The 13,068-nt window shown below is 49.1% G+C and overlaps 1 protein-coding gene across 1 annotated transcript in view; it reads right to left on the bottom strand.

Moving 5' to 3' along the window:
* The window catches only part of PYGL (glycogen phosphorylase L), a 37,846-nt gene that overhangs the window by 19,833 nt on the left and 4,945 nt on the right, over nt 1–13,068 (bottom strand). Inside the window, exons 3-4 of the mRNA XM_002718303.5 lie at nt 10,245–10,323; nt 6,546–6,649 (exon numbers count right to left, since the gene is read on the bottom strand). Of these exons, the coding sequence (XP_002718349.1) occupies nt 6,546–6,649; nt 10,245–10,323 (183 nt within the window). The remainder of the gene's footprint in view (nt 1–6,545; nt 6,650–10,244; nt 10,324–13,068) is intronic.

Here is a 13,068-nt window from a genome sequence, read left to right as displayed (position 1 = left end):
CAGGAGCCAGGAACTCCATCCTGGCCTCCGACACAGGTGACAAGGGGCTGATTCACGTGAGGCATCTTCTGCTGGCACATTAGCAGGGAGCTGGGCAAAAACAGAGCAGCTGGGACTCAAACTGGCGCTCCAACAGGGATGCTGGCACTGCACGCGGCAACTTAGCTCACTGTGCCACGATGCTGGTCACCCCCTCCCCCCAACGAAATATTTCTTATAATAAGTTTTAAAACTACACTTTCTATCAAGGTATCCTGGACATCATAGGAATTTTGGTTGGTCACAGACAAGCACACCAAAACAAAAACAAGAATAACAAAAAGCACTCAGGAGAATCTTCTTTAAAGTACATATATGGCACAGGTGTCACGGCATTGTGGGTTCAGCTGCCACTTGGGACATTCATATCCCACATCAGGGTCCTGCCTCCACTTCCCATGCAGCTTCCTGCTACTGTGCACCCTGGGAGGTTCCTGTCACATGTGGGCAACCCAGATGGAGTTCCTGGATCCTGGCTTTGGCATGGCCCAGCCCCGGCTTTTGTGGGCATTTGGGGGATTGAACCAGCAGATAGAAGGTCTCTTTCTGTCTCTTTCAAATAATAAGCTAAAAAAAAAAATCTCACCTTATAAAAAAAGTGAAAATATTATTAATGACCCCTTTATAAATATTGCATCTATATTAAAAAGTGGAATTGAATTCTGGCAAAAAAAAAAAAAAAAAAAAAAGCTAAAGCACCCTTGTCAATGAGTTGTCCCAAAATACTGCTAGTTTACCTATTTGATTCCTCACCCTGGCCTCTTGGAAAACTCAGGTTTATGTTAGAAGGTTTTGTCTAAAAGTTATGGCAGGGGCACCTCATGATCACCTAAGCGTAAGTTTGATGCCTGCTACAGGCACGCTGCAATGAGAGAAAAATAAACACAGCTACTGTTCTAGAGATAGAATACAAACATCGATGTCAACAGCCAGGCCGGCCAATGCATACGCATTCACTCATTCAAACATCAATCATTGCATCAAGAGCCAGGAAGCTGCCCACTGAGGTTGGCTCCAGCACCACAGGAGATGAGAAGGGGACTCCCAGAAACATTCGTTGGCAGAAGAGCTGGGGTTGAGAGCGGAGCTGGGGGCAGGAGGAGCTCCCCGACTGGGAGGAAGCCTAGGAAAGGCTGCAGGGGTCTTGAGTGCACCCGCAAATTCCAGCCTGTTGAGGGCAGACCCTCAGGAGGCCTGGGGGAGGGGTCTCAATGTTCCACTCTTTTTTTTTTTTTTTGTAAGATTTGTTTATTTGAAAGGCAGTGTTACACAGAGAAGGAGGGACACACACACACACACACACACACACGTCCATCTTTTATCCACTGGTTCACCTCTCAAATGGTTGCAACAACTGGAGCTGGGCCAGGCTGAGGCCAGGAGCCTGGAACTCCATCCGGGTCTCCCATATGGACTGCTTTCCCAGGTGCATTAGCAGGGAGCTGCCTGGGGAAGTGGAGCAGCCAGGACTCAAACCAGCTGTCATATGGGATGCTGATGCCCCACAAGGCCAGCCCCTTGGGGTGGCGTTCTAGCAAGTTCCTGGGACTCCCTGATGCTGGGCGTCCCCACACTGCACAGAGCAGCCAGGAGCCACAAGTCATACCAGTAAGCAAGCCTGCTATTTACAATTTGGAAATGAGCTTCTGCCTCCCAAGTCATAAGGAAAACGAGAAATACGATTCTAAGAAGGAAGCAGTCGAAGTCTGCCCGCTGAAGAGAGGTGCACTACTGTGTCAATAGCTGGCAGCCTTACAGCTCCTAACGGCCGGCTCGGCGCGCACTGGCCGCTGGGAACACTTCTACCTGTGCCAGGGGAGGAGCCTTGGCCTGTTTGCGTCATTTCAGCGCTGGGGGCTGTTGCAAAACACAGCTGAAGGCGTCACACGAAACAGGAGGAGGCGGAGAAGTCATGGTGGGTGTTCCTCTCAGAATCACGGGCAGCGGGGAAGGGAGACAGACCTATTTTCTGCAGAGAAAGGTAGCCAGAACACACACTCCACCTCCAGGCAGCTTGCCAGGCTCATGGACTGGGATGGGCTCGGGGGCTCCCTCTGCTGGGCCACTCCCGGACTCACAGGGAGGTCAGAGGTGGCATCTGCACTTTGGAAGATGCGCTCTGCTCTTAAGTGGCAGGGGACCAGTCAGCTGAAGACTCTTATTGCCATCAACTTTTCCCTTGCCGAGTGATGGCGGGTTTTCATTTTATGGGGTTCACAAGTTCTGTAGGAAACCTTATTTGCTTACTCTTTTTTGAGTATCTGGCTGCTTTGCTACAGAATCAGTGAATGTCTCTCTGTTTTGCAAGGCTTGTTTTAAAGTCAGATTGAAAAGAAAGAAAGAAAAAAAAAAAAAAAAAAAAAAAAAAAAGGCCGGCGCCGCGGCTCACTAGGCTAATCCTCCGCCTGCGGCGCCGGCACACCGGGTTCTAGTCCCGGTCGGGCGCCGGATTCTGTCCCGGTTGCCCCTCTTCCAGGCCAGCTCTCTGCTGTGGCCAGGGAGTGCAGTGGAGGATGGCCCAAGTGCTTGGGCCCTGCACCCGCATGGGAGACCAGGAGGAAGCACCTGGCTCCTGGCTTCAGATCAGCGCAGCGCACTGGCCATAGCGGCCATTGGGGGGGGGGGGGGGTTGAACCAAAGAAAGGAGACCTTTCTCTCTCTCTCTCTCTCTCTCTCTCTCTCTCACTAACTCTGCCTGTCCAAAAATAAATAAATAAATAAATAAATAAAGTCAGATTGGAAGGCAAGCACAGTTAGTTGTTCCTCAGTATCCATGGCAACTGGCTCTAGAATCCCAATTCAGGTACCAAAACCTATGGATGCTCCTTTATTCAAAACAGTATAGTCTTTGCATATAGCCTATAGATCTCCTCTCATATATTTTAAATCATTTCTAGCCTATCTCAGATATTCAATACGATGTAAATGCAGTGCGACCGCTGATACACTGTACTGCTGAGCCCCCGCACCCCAGAGGCTACTTAGGGCTGACCCCAAGCAAAGGTGGCTCCCTGGAGTGGGGATGCCAGCAGGGAGCTACCGGGTGTGTGTGTGTGTGTTACTCAATGCAATGGGTCTCCGAGCCAGCAGGGGGCAGAGGTCAGCTCGGAGGACTCCGCAGTAGCTCAATACTAGGAAATGCTTTTCCTCTCCATCGTGGGGCACAGAGCACGTGAAGCGCTGCTGACAAGCCTCCGCAGAGTCCACAAAGGCTGCTTTCTGATGATACAAATAGCTGAAAATGTTTCTGGGGCATGCCAAGAGTTCAGCAGTACCACAAGCAGCTAGCAAGGTTAACACGAGCTGTATGGCTGGCTCTGAACCATGGGATAGGCTTGGCCCATTAGAGAGGGGAGAGGGGAGACGGGGAGGGGGGGAAGGGAGGGGGGGAGAAGAAGAGGGGAGATGGGGAGGGGAGGGGGAGGGGAAGGGGGAGGGGAGAGGGAGAGGGAGGGAGAGGGATGGGGCGGGAAGGGGGGGGGGTTGGGCAGACCTCATTTGATTCAAGCCCAGGACACACTCCGTGGGCGTCTTTCCACCCAGACCTGTGGAGCGACTGCTAAGCATTCAGGTGAGGTTGTGGCAGTGGCCTCGTCCCCTCCTGCTCGCCGGGGCCAGCTCTTCTCTCTGAGGACTATGACCGACAAGGTGTCAGTGACCCCCCGTTAGATTTCATGCTAAGTCTAGATTTGTAGCAATTTTAGCAAAATTCTCCCTAGAAGGGTTCACAACCAGCACTCTACGGCTGCCAAGCTTCCTTGAAGAGACTCAAAAGTTCTAAGTCCATCACCATCCCCAAATCTGCCCAGTTTGGGGAATTTGTGGCAGCCTCCTCCATGCCTGCCCCTGGATGGGCAGCGGCACCTGTGAGGGTCATGGCCGTGCTCCGAAGAGGCTGCTCCCTCCTGCCAGGTGCCTTGTGGTTTTGATGGAAGTGGTTTCTTCTCAGGGTATGATCCATTTTATGCTCTCTCTTTACCATCCAACAGAGCGACATGTCCTTCCGCTTCTATCTCAAGTGCTCTCTAAAGACAGATGCTGGCTAAGGAGGCTGGCTTTCGAACACCTCCCAGCAGCAAAACCTACCTGGCCTTTCTTTTTAACCTTGGAAATTCATATTTCTGTTGTCGGAGAGAAAAGGAGTTTCCTGGATTAAAGACCATATAACAGGAACAGAGTGAGGTGTGATTAATTAAGAGTGACCTTTCATAAAATTAGGGGGGGAAGATGTACTTGAGAAAAAAAGTGGGGAAGTTGATTTCTGAGTTTCTTTTAAATCTTTCATACAATAGTAGTTAAAAGATAAGAAGTAGGGGCTGGCGCTGTGAGGCAGTGGGTTAAAGCCAAGGCCACATATGGTTAAAGCCAGCATCACATATGGGTGTCGGTTCCTGTCCCAGCTGCTCTTCTTCCAATCCAGCTCCCCGCTAATGTGCCTGAGAAAGCAGTGGAGGATGGCTCAAGTGCTTGGGTCCCTGCACCCATGTGGGAGACCTGGAAGAAGCTCCTGGCTCCTGGCTCTGGATCAGTTCAGCTCCAGCTGGTGCGGCCATTTGGGGAGTGAACCAGCAAATGGATGATCTCTCTCTTTGCCTCTCCCTCTCTCTATATATAACTCTTTCAAATAAATGAATAAATAAATATTTTTTTAAAAAAGCAGTGAAATCCTTCAGCATGCTGAGATGTGAGCAGCACCACACACCAGGCCCCCAGAGACTGAGAAAGGGGCCCTCAGGTTGCCGGGCAGCTTGGCTCAACATGGTGGCCTTCCTGGCAGAACTGCTAGGCCAGGCTCCCAGCGTGGAACTGGATGATGTCAGCTGGGAGGAGAACCAACTCTTTCCTTTCTCTGATTAGAAACACACATTTCTTATGTAATAGGAGGCATTGGGAGAGCAAATGCAGGACAGTAATTCCATCTCTGAGACGATGACTATTAAAGATATGATGTATATTTTTCCTAGTAATTTCTCTTTATGCTCTTGGCTGCCTCTGGATCATTAAGGATATCCTACTTTTAAAAATTAACATCAACAAGTTCCCAGTTCCCTAAAACTAACTAAACAGGTAATAGCAATGACTATATTCATATGTCATTGTAGAATACTGGGCTTTCTCAGCTTGTCTTCCTTAAGGAAAATCAACAGTGCTATTGAGCACCCATTTGGGGGCTGTATATTTTAGGTATTTTCACAAGAATTCTGCAAAGCTGGTGTCTCCATTTCCGGATGAGAAAGCTACGGCCCAGAGTGGTTAGGAAACCATGTGCTATGTTGAAATGAGGTCTCAAGGAGGAAATAGGGCCCAAGCTTTGCTTCTGCACCCAGCTACCTCCTGATTGTTGTTTCTTTAGGGATGGGCGAGACACACACAGCACTGGTCCATAGCAAAATGTAAGTTTTCCTAATCATATGTTCCTGGGATTATCCATCTGAGCCTTTTTTAGTCTGTCATCATGCCAAATCTTTTAGATCCCCCCTTCCTTGGCCCCGAGGGTGTCCAAATCCTGGAGGATGGGATAGAGGTGGTGGAGGGGGCGAGACACCACTCTTGTTCTCAATGGGCCAAAGCCCCCCCCCCCCCCAGATCCAGCCACACACCCCCACCCTGTCCCTGAGTGCTCCTCTGTTGGAGTCAGTCTTGGAAAGGAACGGGGAGCTTGAGAGCTCTAGCTTTCTGCAAGTCACACCCATAACTGTTGTCAGTAATGTGTACACAGACAAAAATAAGGAGACAGAAATCCTACACCACACCAGCACCAGGCCGAAGTGTCCATACTAGAGCTACCTACAGACTCCAAACGACAAGAAAACCAAACACTTAAGAAGGTGATTTGGCCAGAGAAAAGTGAAAGTAGAGGCATTTGTATGGATTTGTGCAGATTTCTATGTAGCACTACAACTCTAAACATAAACGTATGCCAGATTTATTGGATAGGACTGTTAACAAGATTTCCTGATTTCTTCTTGTAACACAACCAGGACGCTGAGCTTATTTCTGGTAGGACAGGCTTGTTGAGGAGGGCAGGGCTGCAAGCGCAGAGAACAGTGAATTGTGCACACGGAAATCCGGGGACCCAGACCCAGAGCTGCCAGCAGGGTGATCTGGGTAACTTTGCTTCTTAGGAGTCCCAGTTTCCTCACCTACACAACATCGGCATGCTTTAGGGGTATTAGAGGCTGATCGTGCATCCAAGGATGTCCTCCTCCAGTTTTCATGTTGCAGAGAACAGGAGGTCACACACTGCCTGGGCAACACCCAGTGGAGAGCCCCCTGGGAGGCTGGAGTGTGAGGTACCTTGCGTGTGGTGGTGAATGACACCAGCAGACACCGCTCAAAGGGAACTGTCATTGCAAGACAGGAAGACTGGCGGTGTCCACCGACCATCAACCAAATGCAACCGAAATGTGAACAGCTCCATGTTAAAGGCCCCCCCATTATTCATCACCCAGAGTGCTCTGACGAGAAGTGCTTCAAACACACAACTGAGAAAGACGCTCACACACCTGCCACCCATCTCGGATCTTCTGGTTAAAGATGCCGTACTCATATCGGATGCCGTACCCGTAGGCTGCGAGCCCCAGCGTGGCCATGGAGTCCAAGAAGCAGGCTACCTCAGCAGGGCACAGACAAAAGACAGAGCCATTATGCTTAGTTAAAATTGCAAGTTTTCCCCTAAAAAATATGGCAGCCATGAAGCAGCTTTCTACGAGAAGCTACATCTACCTTAAAGCACTGAGACCATTGAACAACAGGCATTGATTTTTAAATAGTATCTTTTCTAATTATAATAAAAGTTAGTGAATCTAAAAATGCACAAAGAATAAACTAAATATCAATGATGTCATCACCTAGAAGTAACCTCTGTGTTCACATTGGTAAATGGTCTGAGAACAGATTAAGGAAGCTGACCACGTTAGCTACGTCAAGTAGTGTCAGCCATGTGGTCTTTGCTTTGTTTTTAAAAACTGAGGATTGAAAAAAAATCATTTGTTTATTTTCATTTTAGTTGAATGGTAGAGAGAGAGTGGGAGAGACAGAAGAAGAGAGATCTTCCATCTGCTGGCTCATTCCCCAAATGCCTGCCACAGCCAGGGCTGGGCCAGCATGCGTATGCATCAGCAGGAAGCTGGATTGCAATCAGAGGAGCTGGGACACAGGCACTCCTAAATGGGATGTGGCCATCCCAATGGCGGCTTCACCTCTGTGCCAGACACCCACTCCCACACTGCCCTCTGGAGGGAAGCTGTCTCCAGGGCCCCTGCATGAAAAGGCAGCCCCTCCAGGGCAGGCATCCCATACAGGCCCAGGTTTGATTCCCGGCTGCTCTGCTTCCCATCCAGCTCCCTACTAGTGCGCCCAGGAAGGCAGCAGAGCATGGCCCAAGTAGCTGAGCCCCCGGCACCTACATAGGAGGCCTGGGTGGAGCTCCAGGCTCCTGACTTCATCCTGACCCAGACCCAGCTGTTGTGGCCATTTGGGGTGAAAACCAGCAGATGGAAGACTGATCTCTCTCTCCCTCCAACTCTTCCAAATAAATAAATAAACAATCTTTAGAAAATGAAAAGGCAGCCCCAGGAAACTGAGGCTCACATGTGCATCCTTCCCTCATGGCTGAACCATGTTCTCTAGGTTTTCCGTTACTTAATGAAAGGCTGATTCAGGACAGGCACCCACAGGCTGGGCGGGGATCCATCGTGGTGGGGTACCAACCGAGGGGTGATGCTAATCATTGTAATCGCAGGAGAAATACACAGAGAACAAGGATGTGCACCCTAGGAATTAACATGGAAGAGTGGTGAGAGCTGGAGAGAACACAGCAAGGTGACAAGTGCGCGTCACGGTACAGCCCTTAAGCAGATCCACAAGTGGAAGTTGCCAAGGTCTCCAAGCCGTGCTACCTCCTCCAGCACCAGCTCTCCCCGAGCTGTGGTCCTCTGGGTTTGCCCTTGACCTCAGGTCTAGGGACAACCATTCCAGATTCCCTAAAAAATCCTGGCTGTGCACCACACTGGCCCTGTAGGCCTTCCTGGAGCCCCATGGGATGACTGCTCACTTGGGGATCGGTTACGCCAGAAGGTGGCAAGCGTACCATAGGCAGTGTTTTTGTGTTCCGTTTTGTTTTATTACTAGTGGCTGTGTTAAAGCACACTGTGACCAGTGTAGTAAGGGTTAAATGATATGGATCAGATGCAAATGGCTTTCCATAACTTGGAAGTGTGTGCAAAATTCATAGATTTCTGAATCAGTTCAGAGAGAAAAAAACATAGAGGCCAGTGCTGTGACACAATGGGTAAAGTTGCCACTTGCAGCGCTGGCATCCTATATGGGCACTGGTTCAAGTCCTGGCTGCTCCTTTTCCAATCCAGCTCCCTGCTAATGTGCCTAGGAAAGCAGTAGAAGATGGCCCAAGTCCTTGGAACCCTGCACCAACATGGGAGACTTGGAGACCTGGAGGAAGCTCCTGACTCCTGGCTTAGAACCAGCCTAGCTCTGGCCATTGGTGCCATGTGGGGAGTGAATCAGTGGATGGAAGAGCTCTCTCTCTCTTGTTTCTTCCTCTCTCTCTCTCTCTCTCTCTCTCTCTCTCTCCCCCTCCCTCTCCCTCTTCCTCTCTCTCTAAGTCTGCTTTCAAATAAATAAATATAATTTTTAAAAGATTTATTTATTTATTTGAAAGAGTTGCAGAGAGAGAGAAGGAGAAGCAGAGAGAGAGAGAGAGAGAGAGAAAGGTCTTCCATCTACTGGTTCTCTCCCCAGATGGCCACAGTGGCTGGACCTGGGCTGGTTCTAAGCCAGGAGTCAGGAGCTTTCTCCAGGTCTCCCACGTGGGTGCAGGGGCCCAAGGACTTGGACCATCTTCTGCTGTTTTCCCAGGTGCGTTAGCAGGGAGCTGGATTGGAAGAGGAGTGGCCAGGACTTGAACTGGCGCTGATTCGAAGCGAAGAGCTAGGAGCTTCTTCTAGGTCTCCCATGTGAGTGCAGGGGCCCAGGCACTTGGGCCTTCTTCCACTACTTTCTAAAGCCATAGCAGAGAGCAAGATCAGAAGTGGAGCAGCTGGGTCTTGAACCGGTGCCCATATGGGATGCTGGCGCTGCAGGCAGTGACTTTACCCACTATGCCACAGCGATGGCCCCAATAAATATACTTTTTTAAAAAAGAGAAAAAGGCATTTACTTTTCAGGGATTATAATCTGACACATGTATAGTAACAACTTTTCATTATTTAAATTTAATAAGGAATATACTAATATATCTTACTTAAAAATGTAAAATGTTACAGACAAAAAAATTAAAATGTTTACATTCCTTTTAACTGCCACCTCCAATCCTGCACTTCTAGAGAGAGCCACTGCTTGGTATTTAAAATTCTGGACCTTTTCTTCTCCGTGTCTCTATATATACATACTTTGAGACAAATATTTAATTTTTAAAAAAACACAAATGGTATCACACTATATACAACTTTATTTTCTCTGAACCTATAGATCTACTCAGGGAAGTACATATAGATTCATTTTATTCTCTGAAAATTGGGTTATAGTTAATATTTTGTATCTACAAACTGCATTATAATATTTTTTTCACCACATTTCTCCTGGTACACATTGCTGAATATTTCTCTAGGGTAAATATCAAGGTATAGAATGACATGATTACAGGGTTGTATATTTCTAAATAAATGGAGCTGGTATTATATTCTTAATGTTTTCCTATTTATTTGTTAAATAATCATTCCCTGGATAAAGCAAAGAACTTAAATTGCATTCACACACACGATATTAATTAACCAAACTATACCAATAATACTAACATATCACTGCCAGCTAGTGAACCAGATAGCAAGCTACCAAGTGCATAAGGCAAGACTTACAACTTAGTTCATGCCACACAAACATGTGAGTTGGGCAGTGTGAACACACAAGTGAAGTAGAGGGGCCACTCTGGAAACTACAGCTCACAGGAGGATCTGGTGAACTCTGGGGTCTTAAGCAATGTCTCTTCTGTTCAAGTTCCCTTCCATTACAGACAAAACTGTTTTTAATCGACCAAATCACAATGCAAACTCAACACGAACGCACACACAATCATACCTGGCTCTTCTTCCGGGACCCCTGTCTTGCTCTTCTATGCGTGAACACAAGAGGCATCTGGGAAGGCATCCACTGGCCAGACGACCTAACACACTGATGATGTCACTTACCAGCCAGCCTTCCGAGACCGCCATTGCCAAGTCCAGCGTCTTCTTCAATTTCTTCCAGCTCTTCCATGTCCAAGCCAAGCTGGCAATGAAAGGAAAACAGTAACAGAAGCAGACACGGATGTGGGCCATTTGGTTAGCTGGGCTAAGCAGTTTAGTGTTAGCTCCCTGCCAGCTCCTCTGACATCAGATGCCCACTGCACATGCTGGCGACTGCTTCTGTTTCTGCTCCTGCTCACGACGGTGCAGCTGCAGAACGGAGAAGTGTGTGGGCTTGGAACTGTCCACCATTGACTATCACCTCCTTGCTGAACAAGCTTGGGGAGGCTACTAAGACTCTGTATGCCTTGCTGCTATTATAAAAAAAATGTGGAGGGTAACAGTACCTACCTCACTTATGACGGCGAATTAAATGTGATTCTACAGACAAAGCATCAGAACTATTCCAGGACAGAGATTCCTTAAGAAATGCTAGCTATTACCATTTAAAATTAATCTTCATGCTGTTGGGTTAAAACCTTAGACATAGTCCAGTATGCAGCTAATGGTACTTGGGCTAAGGGCTTTAAAAAATGACCCACAGGTATGAGGTCAGCCTTTTCAAGATGGACTAAAGTTCACTGTGTCATGATAGCATATTTACCCTGCAGGGTCAGAAGCTGTTAACCCCCAGTTAGCAGTCATGACCTATGAGACCTGGGGTCTCACAGCCACCAGGGAAACCTCAGTCCTGCAGTCCAAAATCCCCTACTGCACTCTGGGGAGGGTACAACGAGGCTGTGAGAGGCCAAGGAGCATCTGCGAACTTGGAGATGGAAAGGACTGGTTGCCAGCAAGATCGCTCCTTTATGATGTAGGGAACCCCACAGCCAGAATCCACCAGCACAGGTAGGGGTGGGGAGTGGGGAGGTGGGAGGGACCATCCGGCCCACACACCATAGGAGGACTGCAGAATCATTTTGTCTGGCCCTGTCAAGGCAACCACAGGCAGGATGCAAAATTCAATAAAGCTGGAGCAGGCTAATTTTTTTTTTGACAGGCAGAGTGGGCAGTGAGTGAGAGAGAGAGAGAGACAGAGAGAAAGGTCTTCCTTTGCCGTTGGTTCACCCCCCCCCCCCAATGGCTGCTGCAGCTGGTGCGCTGCAGCTGGTGCACCGCGCTGATCCGATGGCAGGAGCCGGGTGCTTATCCTGGTCTCCCATGCAGGTGCAGGGCCCAAGCACTTGGGCCATCCTCCACTGCACTCCCGGGCCACAGCAGAGAGCTGGACTGGAAGAGGGGCAACCGGGACAGAATCCGGCGCCCGACTGGGACTAGAACCCGGTGTGCTGGTGCTGCAGGCGGAGGATTAGCCTACTGAGTTGCGGCGCCGGCCAAAATTTTTAAGTTGATAATTGTATATGGCTCTGCAAAAGATGTTGTAAATATCCAAATGGCCCTGGGCAGAAAAAAGAGGTCCCCACCTCTGTCCCAGCACCACAATGGACACCTAGCAGAGTTCTGCAGCCTTGGAGATCACTCCGATTGCACAGTTCACCACGAGAGAGCGATGGTCAGGTGAATTCAATGACCTGCCCGATGTTGACCAGATGAGAATCCAGCCCAGCCCTGGCTAAAGCAAGGTCTCTTGTGAAATGACTGTGTTCTTACTGAAAGCCATGCAATCTCTATTTATACAAAATGGAGAAGGAATGTACACATTTGAAAACAAGCCTAGGATGTGACTACCTTCGAAGCCCACGCTCCGGCTGCTTGGTTGTACAAGTCTCGATGACTAAATCTTACAAGTTCAAACAGCGGCTTTGCTTCTGTTCACTGCTGAAGAGGCTTTTGGATTTCCTCCCAGGTGACTGGAGTTTACTGGGGTCCCTGTGCAAGCCAACTGCTAGTGCAAACACTGCAGATTTTTAAATTCTAAAAACGCCATCTGCTTTAAGTCATAAACTTTGAGCAAGCAAGCAGACACAGAGCCCTTCCTCCCACCTGGTGATGTGCTATGCCAGGGGAGGTGTCTGATTCTCAGCAGGTATTAGGAGACCCAAGAAAAGGGAAGTGCTTGGGAGCTGCAATGGGTCTTCTTCAGGAAATATGCAACACACACACAGGACGCCAGCCCCTGGGGGCGCCCAGCTGGCCACAGAGCGGACAGTCTTGTGTGAAGGGAAAGACAGTGCAGACAGCTTGTCCTTGCAAAGGCAAATTCTTCCTTGCCACAGCACCTCCAAAAAAAGGTTAAGGACTATTTGCTTCTGCTACGGAGACGCCGGAAGCTCAGAGCAGAAACAGCAGAGTGTATTCCCAGAAACAAACGAGCACTTTAGGCTTTCGATCTCAGGCACCTCCTGTAAGGCGGAGTGCGTTTCCACCTCATGAAGCGACAGAGACGTGTGACAAGGTGATTGTCAACGCTGACCATGTGCACAGACCGCCTTGATACATGAGTAACTGTCAAACCTCGATCATCTCTTAAACACCAGACAGTGGCCCAAAGTGAACCTTGTGATTCTGGTGGCACACCCCAAAGTGCTCGTGGACTTTAAAAGCCTGTTCAGGGGTTGGCGCTGCAGGCAGCTGGTTAAAGCCCTGGCCTGAAGCACTGGCATCCCATATGAGCGCCGGTTCTAGTCCTGGCTGCTCCTCTTCCAATCCAGCTCTCTGCTATGGCCTGGGAAAGCAGTAAAAGATGGCCCAAGTCCTTGGGCCCCTGCACCCATGTGGGAGACCTGGAAGAAGCTCCTGGCTCCTGGCTTCGGTTAGGCGCAGCTCCAGCTGTTGAAGCCATCTGAGGAGTGAACCAGCGGATGGAAGACCTCTCTGTCTCTACCTC

This window comes from Oryctolagus cuniculus, chromosome 12 (assembly GCF_964237555.1).
Source record: "Oryctolagus cuniculus chromosome 12, mOryCun1.1, whole genome shotgun sequence".
NCBI lineage: Eukaryota > Metazoa > Chordata > Mammalia > Lagomorpha > Leporidae > Oryctolagus > Oryctolagus cuniculus.
This window is presented reverse-complemented; position numbering and strand designations above follow the sequence as displayed.